Source organism: Marmota flaviventris, chromosome 17 (assembly GCF_047511675.1).
Source record: "Marmota flaviventris isolate mMarFla1 chromosome 17, mMarFla1.hap1, whole genome shotgun sequence".
Taxonomy (NCBI): domain Eukaryota; kingdom Metazoa; phylum Chordata; class Mammalia; order Rodentia; family Sciuridae; genus Marmota; species Marmota flaviventris.
The window spans coordinates 51,518,944-51,539,369 of record NC_092514.1 but is presented as its reverse complement, the minus strand read 5'-3'; the positions used below and the strand labels follow the sequence as shown (position 1 = coordinate 51,539,369).

The 20,426-nt window shown below is 36.0% G+C and overlaps 1 protein-coding gene across 13 annotated transcripts in view; it reads right to left on the bottom strand.

The window, feature by feature from the left end:
- The window catches only part of Mbtd1 (mbt domain containing 1), a 64,001-nt gene that overhangs the window by 5,142 nt on the left and 38,433 nt on the right, over positions 1-20,426 (bottom strand). For 10 of the 13 annotated variants that reach the window (XM_071603391.1, XM_071603394.1, XM_071603392.1 and 7 more), the window contains 11 exons: positions 19,871-19,988; positions 16,799-16,933; positions 16,473-16,561; positions 16,040-16,274; positions 15,318-15,373; positions 14,909-15,013; positions 11,311-11,458; positions 10,415-10,497; positions 9,561-9,795; positions 9,003-9,080; positions 4,120-4,311 (listed from right to left, as the gene is read on the bottom strand). In XM_071603391.1, the coding sequence (XP_071459492.1) occupies positions 4,120-4,311; positions 9,003-9,080; positions 9,561-9,795; positions 10,415-10,497; positions 11,311-11,458; positions 14,909-15,013; positions 15,318-15,373; positions 16,040-16,274; positions 16,473-16,561; positions 16,799-16,933; positions 19,871-19,988 (1,474 nt within the window). Of the gene's footprint in view, positions 1-4,119; positions 4,312-9,002; positions 9,081-9,436; positions 9,796-10,414; positions 10,498-11,310; positions 11,459-14,908; positions 15,014-15,317; positions 15,374-16,039; positions 16,275-16,472; positions 16,562-16,798; positions 16,934-19,870; positions 19,989-20,426 lie in introns of those variants that run through there. The other 3 variants (XM_071603397.1, XM_071603398.1, XR_011705014.1) reach the window with 2 other exon arrangements.

Here is a 20,426-nt window from a genome sequence, read left to right as displayed (position 1 = left end):
AGGGTCTTGTTAAGTTGCCTAGGCTGGACTTGAACTTGCAATCCTCCTGCTTCTGCCCCTTGAATCACTGGGATTACGAATGTGTACCACCATGCCCAGTGAAGTTACAAATAATTTGAAATACAGGTGAGGTGGTCTCTTAAATAATACAATCACTGGAATCTAGTCCCATGGTGAGTAATGCTAACCTTGCTCAACTTCTTCAGGGTACACAGATCTACTAAATTGGCAGCCACAAACTATCCCTATCCCCCTTCCCCCTCTCACCTGAGCCTGGGGTCAAGCTAGACAAGTGTTCTATAAACACTTTAAAATCTGAGGATTTTGAAACCAGAGATTTCACATAAAGAATTGGCAACATTTAACATCCTTAAAGAGCTATATGACCAGTGGGGAGTGATGGGCTGCCACACCCTGTATCTGGGCAGCCTGAGAACCCCATCTATCACTAGGCTCCCAGGATCATGCTGTTCACTTTACTCACTGAAGTAACTTTGAACCTCTGCAGGTGAGGTTATCTGGCTCCAAATCAAAGGAAAGACTTTTTTTTGGTTTGTGTCTATTAGGTATCTTTTCATTAACAATCTGGAATGAGAGGATGCAAATACAGTAGTCCCCCTTTATCTTTGGTTTCACTTTTTCCAGTTTCAATTTTCTGTGCTTAACTATAGTTTGAAAATATTGAATGGGAAATTCCTGTAATAAATAATTCTTGGGCTGGGGATGTGGCTCAAGAGGTAGCGTGCTCGCCTGGCATGCGTGAGGCCCGGGTTCGATCCTCAGCACCACATACAAACAAAGATGTTGTGTCCGCCGAAAACTAAAAAATAAATATTAAAAAATTCTCTCTCTCTCTCTTTATAAAAAATAAATAAATAAGTAAATAAATAATTCTAAGTTCTACATTGTACCTTATTCTGAGTAGAGTGATGAAACCTTGTGCTGATTGGGATGTGAATCTTCCCATCATCAGGTCTATCTGTGCCCTATATACTACCTGCCTGTTAGTCACTTAGGAGCTTTCCTATCTCCTTTAATAAAGCTATCTTCGTTACTGGATGGACTGTCATAGTATTGTAGTACATGTGTTCAAGTAACTGCTTACTTAACTCAAACAAGAGCAACAATGCTGGCAATTTTATTGTGGCACTTTGTTATGGTTTTTCTATTTTATTAGTAGTATTGTTGTTAATTTCTTATGTGCCTAATTTATACATTAAGCTTTATCATAGATATGTATATTAAGAAGAAACATAACATATATGTATAGAGTTTGGTACTACATGTGGTTTTAGGCATCCACTGGGGCGGGGGTGGTCTTAGAAAATACTCCACTTGAATAAAGGGGACTACTGAATATGGAATGTAAACTGAGAACTGCTCATACTGAAAATAAAAATGTAAATTTAAGAGAAGAATTAGGACTCAAGAGCATTAAGGGGGAGTAAGCATTTACATTTTTCATGTGACAGTAATGCTGTCACTAATGTCACTATGTAGAACAGTATTAAAATGTCTACAACTTTTTTTTGTGTGTGTGTGTGGTGATAAGGATGGAAACCAGGACCTTGGGCAGGTGCGTATTAGGCATATCCTCTAACAGTGAGCTACACTTCCAACCGCCATATCCTGATTTTACTTACACAGAAGATTATTTAAAAAAATTAATGACCTCTGACATCTTATTTACTAATTTATAGGATAATCTTCTGAGCAACGACAACTTATTTTCTCATCTTACTTTAGCACCTGTGTTGGTACTGGTGGTTAAAAATTCAATAGGCCAAAGACAGAAAAGCGAATACACTGTGTATAATAACAGCAAAATTAACACCAATCGGACTATGGAAGGGTAAGCAAACAAAACTGTGCAGTTCTTTCCTTTCTTTAAAAAAAAAAAAAAAAAACTACTTTTAATAAAATGCTGTTATAGAGAACTGTATTAAATGTATAATACCTATCCTTCATCTCACATGCACTAAAGTGTTAGGGACATTTTAACAATACCACAAAGATAAACACATAGATAACAAAACCCAAGTTCATTAAAGGTGCAGTACCCACAATAAAAGGTTGATTAAAACGATATCTTGTTGTAGGATGATCAGATGGCTAAATGAATGGGAACTACCGTGCCTTAAGATCAAACATGTTCCATTCAAACAGATGTTTTATTTTTTTAATGTTAAGAAAGGTAAGCTGAGATTCTAAAGCACACCTGAAGCTACGTGCATTTGCTGCTAATAACAAATTTCTGGATTAGGCTTCTAGTCATGTTAAAATATGAAAATGATGTACTTAAAAAATCACTCAAGATACAGGTGAAACATTCACTCAGATGTGGAATGTTTTAATGAAAAGTTTCACGGAATCAAAAACAAAGCCTGTCTGGTATGCTCACACTAATCATTTTTCCTTCAGGCCTTATTCTCAATGAATGATGGATGAAATAGATCCTGTGGCCAGATGTCATCTTCTATACAAATGCTTTTTCTTAGCTCTCTTTTTAAAAGGAAGTCACTTTGTTGACACTAATCACTAACATTTCAGGAAATAAACCAAAAATGACATTTTCCCACTTACAAAGCCCATAAATAATAAATTCTCTCAACAGCTAACTAAATTGCAGTTTTCAGATAGTGAAGGTAACAAAGCTGTCCCTACAGTTTCACCAGAGTAAAATCACACCATGTCCCACAAGATACACCCCCAAGTCAGAAGACACAACAGACACTAATGGAAGAAGGAAGTCACATAAGAAGCCACGTGCTGCTTTCTGTTTGGCAAGCCTACTCTAAATTCTTGGGTTTTGCCAATCTAAAAAATCAAATTCTGTTTTACATGAGTTGGGACCTCTCAACAAAATGACACATGCCTCTAAAATTAGTTTTGTCTCAAGAAAATACACCCCAAATCCCATAAAAATTCAAACATATTCAGAACTCAAAATGTCTACACTTAATTAGGTAAAAGAAGACTATTTCATAATTAGCAAGTATAAAATGAAAAAGTTAAACAAGAAAAAAAACTATGACAGACTATGAAGGTTTTTCCATTAAAGAGCAAGTAACTTTGTAATTCTAATCTGTTTTTTATATAAAAGTATTGTAATTTTCTCTGGACATTGGGGTATCAGGGTGATCATCAGAAAAATACTCTAGGAAAGGGGAAAATCGACCTAACAGACCATGAGAGATGCAAAAGATAAACAAACAATATATTCTAAAATGGACAGAAAAAAAAAAAAAAGGCTGATACCTTCAGGGGCAAAAATGTTAGTAAATAGAAGAAAGAGGAAAACAGGTAGGAACTAAGTCTTATCTAGGTTTCCAACACATAAAAGACATTTTAAAGAATACCGAGAACTTTGGCTTTGAAGCCGTATCATCTGGATTCATGCCTAAAGTTCATCATATGAAAGTGAAGCTCTCTGGCATCCTCTGAAACCACCTTTGTTCTTAGCAATTACAAATGACCAAAATAATCCCTTCTGCAGTCTACTAACTTTATTACTCCGGCCTCACCAACTAAACTCAAGACAAATGCCACTTTCTTACATTATACATACATAAACATGAAATTATGGCAATAAATCTCAAATCCAATACCAAAATTACATAGATATGATATTTACAAGTTTATGTTATTCAGTAATGTTTATGGTAAATGTTACTACCAAAAAGCACACTTACTCTAGAAGTCAAAACACAACCTTTCTATGAATGAGACCCTATGGAATGCACAAACAAAGCCTCACATTTGGATCTGATTGTTCCTTCATGACACATTTCTCCCCTAGGTCAAGTCACAAAGAAATCTGCCATTTTAATGAAACCATAAAGTATTACAATTGCCTCATAGCTCCATAAAGCTGAAATAACTTTACCATAATTTGAAGCTTACCAAGTATTTTATAACAACAACAACGAAAAAAACCTTTCCTGATGATTCATCTTTGTGATGTGACTACCAAGGATCAGTGAGAATGAATATTTTAGGTAAAAGAAAAAGAAAACTTTAATGAGGCAGCATCTGACACGTCAGACCATGCTTTGTCTCCCGCCACCCAGCCCAGCACTTTACCCTCTGCAGTACCTGTAGTGCTGAGTGACTCGTTACCTGTTTTGAGGCTGGGCCTGAACTCTCGGCTAGTGCTGGGAGGTGGGAAGGCCTCTGGGGCTGTCTGTGCTGGCAGGGCTTGGTATGGAGGAGGAGTCAACTCTTCGTCACCAGAGAAGCTCCTCCGCACCCCGCCTGTCATGGGCAGGCTCGACAAACTGACAGGCTTCTTCCCAACTGGCATCTTCCTCTCTAAACATCAAGTCAGACTGAAGTAAGCTTTGACTTACGTGCGTGGTACGAAAAGTGCAATGCATAACTAGGAAGGCTGGGTTGCACAGGACACTGCAAAGAGAACCTACTATGCTAGGGTTGTATTTCCTGCAACAATGGAGTGTTTGAGTTTGTGTGAGTGTTGGGAGTGGTAGTGGGAGATACCGTTTCTGCTCTGAGTGCTCTCTGATTGCCTCCTAACTCTCCAGTATATTTAAAAAATTACAAAGCAAAATGAACTATAGAGACCATTTAGTGTGGAGAACAGCTGGCTCATTTCTTTCAAGAAAATCTCAGCTTGAGGTAGGGTAAAAAAAACAATGGAAAAGAGTCTTTTTTTCCCCTTTCTCTGGCCATGCTGGGGACTGGGAGGACCTCAAAAACACTAGGCAGGTACTTTACACCAAGCTACACTCCCAGACTGAGAGAAGATTTTAAAAGCGATACTTTCAGGGTAGTATTTCACTGGCCAAATAAGCTCAAATGTTGGTTTTCAGGGAGAAAGCAAAGTAAAGTAGTTTTAACTGCATTATCCAGGAGGCAGGATTTTACTGATATAAAATGTGCTCCCCTAACAATAAATTCTTTTTTTTTTTTTTTTTTAATACTAGGGGTTAAGCCCAAGAGTGCTTTACTACTGAGCTTCAATCCCCAGTCCTTTTTGTTTTGTATTTTGAAATAGGGTCTTGCTAGTTGCTGAGGCTGGCCTTAACCTGGAAACCTCTTGTCTCAGCCTCTGAAGTTGCTGAGACTACTGGCATGTGCCAACATGCCTGGATAACAAGACATTCTTTTAGAAAACATTTCTAATTCTTATTTTGAAAAGCACTTCTAAAATTTAAAAGCTCATTGCCTGAAAGTTCTTAAGCTGCTTTCTTTTGAAACAAAATTTATCGCACCCTTCGGCTATAGTTTCGTTAGCCTTGTAGTACTTACAATAGTGCTTTTACTAATCAAAAATATACTCTCAACTTTGCTAATACCAAATCACCAAGTATAATGCATTACTGAGGTTGACAGCTGAAGGATACTTACACAGCTTTGTGACTCTAAGTTATTTCTGTTCTTGTCCAAAGTCTACAATGACCCAGGTAAGAGCAATCAGAATTATGCTTCCCAAAATCAGAACTAAAAGATAAGTCTAAGACAACATTCCTATGTAAAATGATATGGAAGCTAAAGTTCCAGTAAGTACACATTCAACTCTCAACCGCCAAACCAAAATCACGTGCAACAACTACTTAGACTTTTTTCTAATAAATTATATAACTTATAGAGGTAAAATGGCAAGGAACAATCTCCAAATCCTACTACTCCCAGTAGCCCTAAAAATAGTGAAATTTAGTAGAAATTAGTGTTGCTTTTCCTGCTCCAGAATTACTACACCTTGAGAAAGAAGCTTTTGAGATTGAACAGTCTATAGATCCTCTTTGCAGAACTTATTTTCAAAAGAGCTAGTTAACAACTACACCTTTACAGCATGAATTCAGCTCATTATCCCCACAAGCTAGAATGATGAAGCCAATCAACCATGTCTCTGTAAAATGTAAACAGTACCAAAGAACATCCTAATAAAAGATTTTAAGTACCAAAAAGACCAACGAGTTATAAGATGAAACAACAAAGCCAGAACATAATAACCAACCAGCAAACACAAGGTTTTATAGCCCACATAAAAGCCCATGTACTACTGACATAAAAGCCTGTTTTGCAAAGAATGACTTAGGTTTCTAAGCCCCAAGTTTGTTCTTATTTAGGTAAATGGCGTTGTGGGAAAATTTTCTAATAAATCGTTCTGTGTGTGTATAAAAAAGCAGCAGATAAAAACTGCTCCTTCTTAATACTACACGCTTTATCTTCAATTCCAACATTCAGAAATTTTATAATATTTTGACAACAAAACCATACTCATTTTGTGACCCATTTATAATTTTTACTTGATCCATTTAATGTAAATATTTATTTTTTGGTTCAGAAAATGTTCCAGAGTGTGCAATGGGTGTTACAAAATTTATGCCACACACACCGTATTTCTAAAATCCAAAAAATTCTGAATTCCAAACCACATCAGTCCTAAGGATTTCTAATGAGGGTGTATGTGTGTTTGTGTTTTCTTTCTCTCTCTTTTTTTTTTTTTGTGGTGCTTGGGATCCACCGCAGGGCATTACATTTGCTAGGCAAGAGCTCTATCTCTGAGCTACATCCCCAGCTCAGGTTTGTACTTCTTTTCCTTTCTATATCCAAAGAACAATTTAAAGGCATTAAAATGATGTCATAATATTGAGAGCTATAAAAAGTCACAGTTTATGAATATATTCCATCTATATAGCTAAATTCAATATTCCAGCTAATCCAGAAATCTAGTAAGGATAAATATCACCAGTACTGATATTATTACCTCATTAATTACATTCTTTCTTCTATGCCCCTAGCTCATTAATTTAAATAATCTAAATCCCATAGCCAGAACCAAGCCCTGAAAGAATCATATTGAGGGAAGCGTTTGAAATGTGTACACAATCAGTCATAAATTAATAAATAGTATTCTTCATAAATCTTGGAGTAATAAAATTCATCTTCATTTTTTTTTTTGCAATATGGGAATGAACCCAGGGCCTTATGCACTTAGGCTAGCTCTACCAGTGAGTTATAGCCCAAGCCCTCTGCCTTTTTAAAATTCTTTTTTAAAAATTTTATTCTGAAATAGGGTGTCACTAAGTTGCCCAGGTTGGCGTTGGGTTGCTGAGAATACAGGTATGCGCCATCATATGTAGCATAAAACCATTTTTAATTTGATATCTGGGAAAAAAATACTGAAATCTCACAATTTTCTGACGTGTTTCCCAACAGAAAGTTATAAGACCTGTTAAACTGTCCTGTAAATTCCTCTTACAGAAAGCTAAGGGATTATATCTGCTAAAGTTAATCCACAGTTAAAAAATTCTCATTGAATTCTTCCTAATTATATCCAGATGAATAGGAACTCCTTCTGATCTGCCTGGTTTGACAATACTCTCTGAAGTGCTTTTAGGGGAATATCAGACTTTCTAGGCAGCTGTTGGCAAAATAATTCTGAGTCTGTGGGTCCTGTAAAGGGGCAAGAGACAATCTTCTCTATGTGTAGGGTGAGACCGACTAGGGTTTTGTGTTGGGAAAAAAACATTTTTTTTTTTTTTTGGGAGATACTGGAGATTGAACCCAGGCATGCTCTACATCCCCAGCCCTTTTATTTTTTTGGTACTGGGGATTGAATTCAGGGGCAATCAACCACTGAGCCATATCCCCAGTCCTCTTTTATATTTTGTTTACAGACAGGGTTTCACTGAGTTGCTTGGGACCTCACCATTGTTGAGGCTAGCTTTGAACTTGCGATCCTCCTGTCTTAGCCTCTCAAGCCACTGGGATTACAGGTGTGCGCCACTGTGCCTCACTGGTTTAAATTTTTTTTTTTTTTAAGTTGTAGATTGGGCACAGTACCTTTGTTTTATTTTTATTTGGTGCCAGGGATCAAACCTAGTGCCTCAAGCGCTCTACTAACTGAGCTTCAACTTCAGCCCTTATTAAATTTTTTGAGACAGGGTCTTGCAAAGTTGCCAAGTTTGGCCTTGAACTTGTGATCTTCCTCCTTAGCTTCTAGGATTACAGGTGTCATTATTCCCAGCCTGAAATTTATTTTTCAAAGCACCATTACAGTGGCCAGTAGAAGTTTTTAAGTTCCTCCCTTAAAAATTATAAACAAATAAGTAATCAAAGATAAGAATAAAAATATATTTGAGTCTTTATGGTGCTATCAGCACTTATTTCAATATATGACAAGTCAGTTGGAGACATTTTTTTTAAGCCTTTTAAGTTTTAATCCTCCAGAACTTTTTGCTTAAAAAAATCTTTCATTAAGATACATAACCTTATCTTAGAATAAAATATTCTATGACATGCTTCATGAAGTTATAAAACCTATGGCTTTCTATGCTGGTGGTGAGGGTAATATATTTTTGGTACTAGTGATTAACCCAAAAGTGCTCTACCACTGAGCTACATCACCAGCCCTTTTCTAATTTTTAAATTTTTAGACAGGGTTTCAGTAAGTTCCCAGGATGACCTCAAACTTGCAATCCTCCTGCCTCAGCGTCCTGAGTAGCTGGGATTACAGGCCAAAAAAATATTTAAATTTAAAAGAATCGAATATCAGCATATTTTTATATTTCTGTGGCTATTAATGTCAATGATCATTCACTGTAAGGCAAAATACAGCACAAAAAGCACACTGAGAAAAACTGGTTTGGTAGCCATCAGCCTGGATTGATTGTTCGCTCTGAGTCTACTGTAAGCATCAAGTACCTGCTTTTTATTTATTTATTTTTTTAGCTTTTAAAATGAAAAGTTAAAAAAAATAAAAAAGTATTGACTTTTGGTAGGTTTTTAAATGATTTCAAGAAACATTTGTAGGTTTCTTTCTTTACCATGTAAATACTATGGCAGTAATTTCTCCTCTCAATTAAGTGTTTTTCATGATTGAAAAGGTTTGCCTTTTATGGTATACTGCACCTTTAAGCATAATACATAATGCAGATCATCAGTTCTCACAAGGATAGAATTTTCTGTGCAAGAATACTGTGACCCCAATTGGTTAACAATGAGAAAATGTATGTAAACACCACATGGTGACCCACTTTTCTTATGTCCTTTGTATTGCTGGGACTTAGCCTTTTTCTTCTGTTTTGATGAAGCTGATTGGCTTTCTCTTGATGCTGAAAAATAAAAAGGAAAATTGGTACCAGATAATTGCTTACCACTTTAGATACAATTTAGATGAACTGTCTTCATGAAGACCATTATGCTTATAAAAATACATGATGCTCTGAAATAAGGGTATACTTTTTCCTACAAAAGCAGGAGCCTCAATACCAAACAGATTCCACTATTTACTCAGTAGTACTTACTATACACCAATACATTATTTTTGCCTGTAATTTTAAACTTGTCAAAACTGCAAGACCAGTTTAATCTGGTGACTACTGTGTTTCTATAGTCACTATGTAGTTCATACTGCCATGGTACACATGGTCTGATTCTGTGATAGTGTTGTTGAGTCTTAATATCTTACCTGGCAACCAATCAGACATAGGTATATTCTTGTCCTGTGAGCTCACAAGATGATTTATGTGAGACAGTCCTCTGGAGAATTGCTGATTTTTACAAAAGGACACCTTTTCTGTATACCAACTTACACTGTGATGCTGGAGGCTGTAGTTGATATCCAGTTAACTGACACCACCCTACAGGATAGAGGTCAGGAGACTCACAGTCTACCCACTGATCATACTCTTCTTCCCATCCATCAAAATGTATCCTCAAGAGACGATGAATAATTCGAGTTACTGTGGCTACACATATTAAACGTGGCTCCATGAGATCTACTGCTTCTAATTTCATTCCTACACGAAATCCATGATTTGGAACATCCTGACACAGAGAAGCAAAATATTAACACTGTTTTATAGAAAGACACAAAAGTCTACTATGATTTAGAAAGCAAAAAAGAGAAGACATATAGCCAAACAACATAATTTAAAACAAAAATTCCCATTCTTTAATTATGCAAACATATTATGAAACTAAAGCATTCAAGAACTAGGTATGATATGTTCTCATTTCTATTTCATTCAGATTAAAAACTTTAGAAACAATCTTTTCTCTTAAGAAAATATTTGTATTGCTTTATCATAAAATATTCATTCATTCATTCATTTTTGGGTTGGTCAGTCTGTCTGTCTGTCTGTCTATCCATCCATCCATCCATCCATCTATTGCTACCACAGATTGAACTCAGGGGCACTTGACCAATGAGCCACATCCCCAGCCCTATTTTGTATTTTATTTAGAGGCAGGGTCTCACTGAGTTGCTTAGTGCCTTGCTGTTGCTGAGGTTGGCTTTGAACTCATGATCTTACTGTCTCAGCCTTCTGAGCCACAGAGCATGGCCTAAATGCTTGTATTTATATTAGTCTTCATTAAGGTTATTCTAACACAGGCAAAGAAACATATGTGAGGTCATCATTATTATGCTTTCATTTAAACTTACCTTATTAAATAGTTTTACTGGTGCTGCAATGGAGCCAGTTTCCCTGAGGTAGTCAAACCATTTAAAAGGAAGTTTTGTGTAACCTAAAAGAAACAACTAGTTTTAAGTAGCAGTTCATTTAAAATTAGCATAAATATTATAATGCAGATAAAATAATTCAGCACATGCAATTTCAGATTTAGGCAATGTGAGAAGTTCCTAACTCGTGCTCTTATACTACAGAGTGCAATGGTTCCTTCATGTTACACCATCCTTCCTTTCCAGACACACAGGTGTGTCTGCCTACCCTAATGCAAAAGTGACTCTTCTCTGTTCTGTCTATAACAGACTTTTGAGGGTGTTTTTGGTTACACTGAAGACTGAACCTGGGGTTCAGCATGCTAGGCAAAAACTGTACAATTAAGCTATAGTCTATCCTCAGACTTTAGTTTTTTCAACCCCAGGCATTTTTAAAAAAAAAAAACCTTTATTTATTTATTTATTTTACCTAGTGCCTCACACATGCACTCTACCACTGAGCCACAACCCCTGCCCAGTCAATCCCAGGCTTTTGAACTTAAAACTCTGGAGCGGTATTTTTCTCTTTTGAAAGAAAACTTGTTGAGCCAGCAGTAGTATTGTAAACCTTTGTTTTCACTTTCCCCCCATCGTAGTGAAAATCTCAAGGTCCAGATGTTGAAATTAATAGTGTGATTTATTAAAGCTAGCTAGAATATAATGCTTTTAAAGCATCTCAGAACTCTCGTGTGTGTGTGTTTGTGTGCGTTATTTATACACATACATACATACTGTATATATACCCACATACCAAGAAAATCTAGGGCTGTGTTAAATGTAAGCAGGTACCATGTAAGAAGAAATCAGGATTAAACTCCAGTTAACACTGTATCAAGTACCTCTGGGTGGAGTAAGTTCAATCATGTTAATTTCACAGAAACCGACAGGGAAAATAGAAGGAGAGGTTGCATGGTAACAGAACCAATCAGATCCATCTGCTGCTTCTGAGCCATCGATCCCAATCATCAGGAATCCATCAGCCAGCACCTTTTAAATTAAGAGAATCCCAAGTACTTAAAATTAGACATCACTATTTAAAAAAATATAACCTTAAATTAAATGACATTCTAAAAGGAAAATCTACTGTATAAAGGTCTCTGAAGTAAAAAAAAATGCTTCTTTATTGAATTATATTAAATAATATGTTATAATGAAAAACCTATATAAGCTGTAGGGTGCACTAGAAACAAAAGCACAACAATATAGAAGTGATATCAGAGTTCTGGGAAACAGTATCTTTACCAACCACAAGAGTTGCTGCTCTTTACAATTTAATCAGGTAGGACTGTCAGCCACTCTAGGTAGTATTGCCTTTACTTCTTTACTGCTGATTTATCACACAAAGGAGTTTCTCCAAACCTTCTTCAGCTTTAAGTTCTAATTTGACTTCTTTCATCATGCTCCTCCACAACCCCAAGGGTGGCCCATGAAGGGGCTCTTCTTTATGCCTCATATTAACAAGAAGTCCAGTCTCCTCCCATTTTTTAACAAGACAAACTTTTTCTTTCTTTCCTTTTTTTTTTTTAGAGAGGGAGAGAGAGAATTTTTTTTTTTAATATTTATTTTTTAGTTTTCGGCGGACACAACATCTTTGTATGTGGTGCTGAGGATCAAACCCGGGCCGCACGCATGCCAGGCGAGCGCGCTACCACTTGAGCCACATCCCCAGCCCGAAAACTTTTTCACCTTGCCCTGTTACCACTAGGACCTTGGTCCAAAAACATCATTTCTTATACTCTAATGTTTCCCAATTTCTATTACATTTTAAAAATATTTTATCTCTAGCAATAATTATAGGTTCAAACTTACAGAAAAGGCACAACAGCATAGACCATGAACTCAGAGGCCTAATTTGAGGTACAAGTCATGCAATTCCTTGCTGAATCATTTCTGTTGTTATTGGTTATTTACTCAATCCAGTGACCTTTTCCCCCAGCACGTATGCTCTTCCAATTGCAGCTTCATGGAAGTACCTGATAACTACTCTTAACTTCTTGAAACATTTTCTCATAGATTTTCATCACAATACGGTCTACTGGTCAATATTTCCATCTCTATAGCCCCTTTTTCATTTCTTTTGGTAGTTGCCCTTTCACTTCTAGCCCTTAAAATTAAGTTTCTGACTGAGGCTGTTTTCTTTGTTTTGAAAACTTAATATATACCCTGAATGATTTAATGGTCAGTTTCTTTCTATTCCAATGATTCACAGAGGTATTTGAGTTTGCCTCCCTTCCAGAGTCTTAGTCCTGCATTTTACCTGTATTCTAAAACTAAGGTATCAAGCCAACAGCTCCTTCTTTATTCCTTCAGAGGTAACTGGTCATCAGGTCCCACAATACCAACTCAAACATTTAGTCCTCCTTCTCTTTTTTTTTTGTATTGGGGATTGAATACAGGGGTGCTTAACCACTGAGGCACATCCCTAGCCCTTTTTATATTTTATTTATAGTCTCACTAAGTTGCTTAAGGCCTAAGTTCCTCAGACTGGCTATGAGCTTGCAATTTTCCTGCCTCAGACTCCTGCTGGGATTACAGGTGTGCGCCACCATGCCTGGCTCGGTCTCTTCTTTATCCTTGCCCTTAGCGGCTCTCTTCATCCACTATGAACATTTCCGCTGTTAAACAGAATGACCTGTGTTCAATCCAGAAAGCTTTACTAACTTTTTGTATCTACTAAGATGCCCAGATGGCCTGGCCAACCATTAAAGGCTACACTATTTTTAGTCTCTGTCCCCAGGTTCCTTTCTTCTAGATATTTCTATTAAAATTGGACACATACAACAATAACTTTCTCTTCAAGTTAATGGTTTCGCCTTCTGTCTCTGAAGAAAAGTATCCCACTCATCAGGATTCTCTTCTCCATCTTTCTAACCATAGCTGGCTGGATCAGGGGCTAGTAATGTATCACACAGGCAGTCAAGCCAATAGCTGGGTTCAGCCCTTCAGATTCTTTCAGTCATTAGAATTAACAGACACAGAGACTGTTGTCAAATCATGGTGGGAAGGAACTGAAAGGCTATTATATAAAATAGAGCTAGGGACTGCCAGTGCACATGGAGTGAGCAGGGAAACAGTAGAAACAGAGTGAAAGAAAAGTGGCATCAACTCAGAGTGGAGGAGAGATGGGACAGAAAGGCCCTGGAAGGAGGGGAGAATAATACTGGATCTGTGCTTTCCCAGTTCTCATACACTGTCCTTGTGTCTGTGTTTCTCTACTGTGACCTTAGAGTAACTTTCTCAGAGCTAACTTGAGTGGGTTTCTGTACCTCATCAACAAAAACCTTGACCTAAATATCCAATGCAACTTCCCTGATATTGCTGCATGTGAACACTTGCCATTTCCTACACATGGCCTATACTTTTACCTTAGGCTATTTTGTATTAAGCTTATTTTTGTACATCTTATTTTTGTTCCATATGACTGTAAACTTTCCAAGAGTTCAAATCACATCTAGCACGGAAGTATTAATTATTCTCCAAATGAAGCTTGATATTCTCTTCCCTGGTCATTTCACTTCCCTGGAATAGAGCATGATACAATGGCACTGCTTCCCAAACTTGCCGATTGTGAGACCACTTACAGAACTTCTTTTTTAAACAAATATAGATTTCGAGGCAATATTTCTTGCTATTCTGATTACACAGGTTTGCAGGAGATCATGGGAATCTGATCTCCCTTATCTGGCAGTTTTACCACTAGTCAGGTAGAACCAGTTTTAGAAGATGGGGCATCGAGCCAGTCTTGTGCAGCTTGGTAATAAGAGGCACATGGGATATGGCAGACATCATAAGTGTTTGCCCAACTGTATTAAGATGTAAATCACAATTTACTACATTTTTACATAAGCAGATTCTGCATTAGTGTTTCTTAGAGCTGTATATGAGAATCACATAGGGGTCTTTAAAAAATGCCAACACAGAGGTCCCAATACAGACTAATTAATTTGGAATGGAGGGAAGGGGTTTGGCCAATTTATTTTTTTTTAAAGTTCTCCAGGAAATCTTGATGCTTACTGAAAATTGAGAACCCTTCTAGATATTTTCATAAGAACAGTCACATATGAAATGGAAAAGAGAAAAAAAGAAAAAGTATATCAAGAGGAAGAAAAATCATAAAAAGAAACACAGGAAAATTGAAGATAAATTTGCCCTTGTTATAATACTGTTTTGGATTAACTTTGACCAGGAAGTAACTTTGAAATACTCTTTCTCTAACTCAGGATATGCTTCTGCAAATAAAAACAGCAGACTCAAAATGACTATCATAATAAGCCACAAAGATCTGACAATAGAATTCAAATTCACTTTGAAATTCCTAATAAACCTTTCCAGTGAAGATCCAGACATGCACAATTTATGAATATGCCAGGGTTTCCTTCTACTAGCATAAGCCCAGTTCCTTTATAATTGTATTTGTTTCAAAACCTATTCTCTTACCTTTCTAATGGTTGCGACACATATTGTAGAAAGATTTAATGGGTCTATAGCTTCCAATTTCATTCCTTCCTTGAACCATTCCCCACTCTGGTCTACTTCTTTTACCTAAAGAATTATATGAAAGCACATGCAATGTTATAGATGTTACTACCGATTTGAAAAGGTTTACCAGATTCTTTCTCCTTCCTACCTAATATTACAACTTAAATTTCCATTAGGGAATATAGAGTTCAGGCAAAAACAATTTAAGAATAAGTATAATAAAGATTTGTGATACTTATGGATTATAAAATCTTAATCCATTTAAATGAACACATGTAACTGTGATTTCCATAATTTTAGGAAAAAAACCCCACAACCCTCTTTCAAATCTAATTTACAAATGAGGGTTCTTATAAAAACTTCTTACCTTAGCAAATAAATGTGGTGGTGTATCAAAATGTCCATCCTGTTTCTTTGTAATATCTACAAGGAAAAGTTACATACTAATCTGTCAGCATTTGTGAGAAGACCAAAAATCATGTTTCTTTGAAGGCTTCAAACTCACAAGGTATGTAATACTCTAAAACATGGCAGAAAGACATGCCTTCTACATTTATGGTGAATAATATTAAGTCTTTTCTCTCTTTAGGATATATGTCCATATGTTATTAAATACATTTCAGCTGATTAGAATGTTGGTAATCCCATAATTTGGGAATTACAACTTTAGAAACATGTTTTAATGTGTCTAGTATCACCAAGCCTAGCCACATTTAATCTTGACATTTTAATTAAAATTGAATGGGAAGGGAAAGACTATATGTCTATCAAATGGGCATGGCTAAGAGTGCATAATTAATATTATTATTTATGTTATCTTTTTATAGTGTTGGGGATTGCCCCAGAGCCTCACCCCAAGGCCTAATGCATGAAAAGTGCATTATTTTTTTAATTGAGAGTGAGAGGAAGGCATATAAAGGAATTAGTTAGGAGACTAATTTGAACCTTCACTAACTGAGGTAGAATAAACAGCCCAAACAACTAGAATGGTATTTTTTAATCTATGCTATTCTTCAGAGAAAAATAACCAAGTAGCATAATTCAGCCTCAATGACACTCTCAATAAGAGTACTTGTTTCCGGTACTCACCTGATCTTTTGAAACGATGGCCTATGCTTCGAGACCAACCAATGTGATGGATTAAGGGGCTGTGCATATGGCACCAGAAGTCATCTGTTCTATCTTCACTCTCTTCATACACTAGTCTCAATCTTCCACCAATTACACTTTCCACTACCGCCACTCGTGTCCGACACAAATGCCTCTTGTCAACCACTTCTACTCTCATGCAAGGCTTAAAAGGATACTGCATACTCTCAGAAACCTTAAAATAACAGACAGAACTGTTCAGAATTCATGAAGAAGGTATATAAGTAATTTTAATAAGTAATATAAAAAATATTGAATATACTCGATATTTGACCCAGGTCACCCAGTTCATGAAATTAAAACAACTCTTCAAAAAATCTCAAAGTTATTCTCTCTTAAGAGCTCTTCAGTCTTTTTAAGATCCTGTTTTTACCTTTTGTGAGAAATCAGGAGGAAGTGTTTTGGCACCAGTAAGTCTTTTCACTAGAAAGGCTTTCCAGTTTGTATACTTATGTTGAATAGCTGAAACAAAACAAATAACCAGTTATACTTCAGCAGGAAGTACAACTGCTTCCTAAATTATTTGTTAAAAAAAGTAACATATTTCTCTGTCAGAGTATTAAGGTTCTCAAAGTAACAAAAATAGAGAAAACATGTTTTGTTAGTACAAAAGTTACTTTCATTGAAAAGTATTATCTTAATGTCTATATTACTTTAAGATTACTATGTTTGAGACAGCACCAAGGTAGATGTACTTACTTCTTGGAGGAACAAGAGGTTTTCCACTGGCTGCACACCAACCAACTGGATGGATATCAGAACCACATATATTGCACCAGAAGTCCAGACCAGAGTCATTTTCAAATCCTTCATATCTTAAAAGGGCATTATAACCTGAGACCAAGAAATCAATCACTATATGAGGCAAATAAATAAGAAAACCTTGAAGTAAATGGCTGTCAAGCTTTAGTGTGCATCTGCAACAGAACCACATGCAAGATCTGTTAAGAGACAGAGGTTGGGTGGTTTGAGAATTTACATTTCTAATAAGTCCCTGCGTGATGTTGTTGCTACTTTGAGACCATTTGTTCAATGTGATTAATTCAGCTGTTTTTAGAGCATACCTTCCTGCCTGGAATGCATTTCAATTTACTGATAATTTCTCAAAATTTAGGAAAAAATGTTGTGAGAATAAAAGAGAAAGTTTTGGATAAATTAGTAAAACCTTGTCGAGTCACAGAAATCTAGCTGAAGTATATTTAAAAAAAATCACTTTATTAGCTGATCAGGTGGCCAATTGCTCTAAGATAATTCTCAATGTGGCTACTTCAAGAATCTTAAAATTCTGTCTTATTGGGAAATAAAATTTTAAAATGCTAGGTACAAAATTCAGTAAACATAAAACTATGTAAAATCACTTAAAAATTATGTCCTAGGCAAATAATAAGCTTTATTTTCTGGAAAAAAATGTATATCGTGTTTATAATTTAGCAAACTTTAAGTTAACAGGTTAAGGCTTAATTTGAGGCCTCTACTGAAATAATGGTCAATGTATTTGTATTTCAGGATAGAAGCCAAGTTCAGCTTGCATTTTCTTATACTAATATATATGATAAAAATTTAAAGCATTATATTTTTAGTTCTAAAACTCACAGAACAATTCATGAACTTGCTAAATATTACTGAATTCTATGATTAATACAAGGCTTAATTCTACAAGATCAAAGTGATTTAAAAGGAGACATGAAGCAATTAGATAAAACAGAAATGTAAAGTGAAAGATGGAAGCTAGAAATAATTCTTAGGTATTAAATGCATTGTTTTTTTTTTTTGGTACTAGGGATTAAACCTAGGGATGCTTAACCACTGAGCCATATCCCCACTTCTTTTTAATATTTAATATTTATAGACACAGGGTCTCACTAAGTTGCTAGGGTCTTGCTAAGTTGCTGAGGCTGGCCTTGAATTCGCAATCCTCTTACCTTAGCCTCCCAAGCAACTGGGATTGCATGCATGTGTCACTGCACCTGTATAAATGCACTGATCTATTTAAAATGCAATGGACTTAAACATCTGGGACATAAACAATGTTATTTTAAATTTTAATGCTTATAATATAAGCACTTAGAGGATGCTTATATAGTTATGTAAATACTTCAAGAAAAGGTAGGGATTGAACTGGGTGGTGATACAGCAAAGTACAGAGCTTTGGACAGTCACTTGCAATGGTGATCCAGGGCATATGACAAAAAACAATGATGCATTAAGGAGAGAGACTAGATTCATCAGAACAGATGGTTTATGATGGGAGCTATAAGTTTGATGAGTGGTGAATGATAAAACTCATCAATATTTGTAAATGGTGGGTGACCATTTCCATCCTTTAAGGATGAGGAAGCTATTAAAGATTCTTAAGCAGAAAAGTAGAATTAAAATTATATTCAGGGGCCCTGGGATGCAGCTCAGTAGTAGAGTGCTTGCCCAGCATGTGAAAGGCCCTGAGTTCAACCCCTACTACTGTAAAAAAAAAATTTGTTTCTGGATACTATTACGCCTGCCTGAAATCCAGGTGGCTCAGGAAACTGAGGCAGGAGGATTGCAAGTTGAAAACCAGCCTCAGCAAAAGTGAGGCGCTGAGCAACTCAGTGAAACCCTGTCTCTAAATAAAATACAAAAAGGGGCTGGAGATGTGGCTCAGTGGTCAAATCCCCTGAGTTCAATCCCCGGTACCCACCCCGCCCCCCAAATTTTTTTTTTTGTTTTTTGTTTAAGGTAAATTAAAGTCTTACAGCAATATAATGTGGGGTAGTATGCAGAGTGTTCTGAGAAGAATGACTAGAAATGAGATTCAAAGAGGAGGATTACCCCCTCTCACAGTAAGTAAGGATAATTCTCCTTATCTGAGTGGTTGCCCTTCTCTAAAGTACTATAGTACACTACTTACTTTACCACAGTACCACTGATTGACTACCTTGTTGCACAATGCCTGTATTTAACATTTGGCAGATATGAGCTTACTGAAAAAACAAACCTTATATTTTCACACATCAATTGTCCATACTGTCTAATGTACCAAGATCCCTAATATGAGCCATAAGGTCCCAAGGGCCAGGCACAGTAGAGGCCATAGGAGTGAAGAGTAAGGAAGAAGTGAAGTTGTACAACATTATCAATAGTGTTTACTTTTATCATTATATACTGTATAACTTTTTTTTTTTTTTTTTAGTTATCTCAACTTTTGTTAATTTTCAAAGTATTTCCCTACATAAGGGTTGGCAAACTATATTTTGGCCCATTTTCTGATGAACCCAGGGAACTCAACCTCTGAGCTATATCCCCACAGTCCTTTTTATTTTGAGACAGAGTCTCCCTAAGTTGTCTTGAACTTGCAATCTTTCTGCCTCAGCCTCTCAGTAACTGTGATTACAGGCATATGCCAACATGCCTGGATGATTTTTTTTTTTTTAAATGGCCTGGTATCTAAGAGTAATTTCATAATTTTAAATGGTTGAAAAGAAAAGTAAAAGGAAAAGCAATATTTTAGTAAGATGTGATAATTCTATGAAATTCAAATTTCAGTGCCTATAATAACCAGAACACAGTCCATTTGTTCACGTACTGCTATGGGTGCTTGAATGTTATAATGGTAAAGAGGATTATATGGCCTACAAAACAGAAAATATTATTTGGCTTTTTATAGAAAAAAACTTGTCAATTCCTATTCTATGTCATATCATTTACCTGGCAATATTTGCAAAATTTATAAAAATACTTTAAAAAAATTATGAGTGTCATTGGCATTTTCTAGTAAATGATCATGCATGCTTTCACCTGCTAATTTTATAATTCCAGCAATCCAGAAGACTTTGGTAGGTAGGCTGCAGTCTGTATTGGGAACTTCTACTCTCACATTTTCTGAGATATCACCCCAGCAGGTCCCCATAGGTGCCTGTCATATAAAAATTATTAAATTATCATCTTATTAACATAAGGCCTAAAACATATTATTCAAAAGAAAAGAAATTAAGCATTACCATCAATAATAGAAATATTAAACTAAAAATGTCTTTTTAATTCATTCAATTCCCTCTAAAAAGGTAACTGTCATTCCCCCTTAACTGAAATTCTAATCAGAAGAGGTCAGGGTCAAGATTAAACTCAAGATAAAGACAGAATCTCTATATATTAGACAGATTCATGTTGACTTCAAAATTCAACAGTTTTAACACAAGACTTAAACAACAATTTTCCTAAAAGCTGAATACAACCTTGGTAGACTTCATGAGATAAAGATGATTTGAAAAACTTATTTTTAATGAATACACTTATCCTAATCCTTAATTTTAAAAGATATAGTCAAAGAGCAGAAATAAAAATAATTCAAATC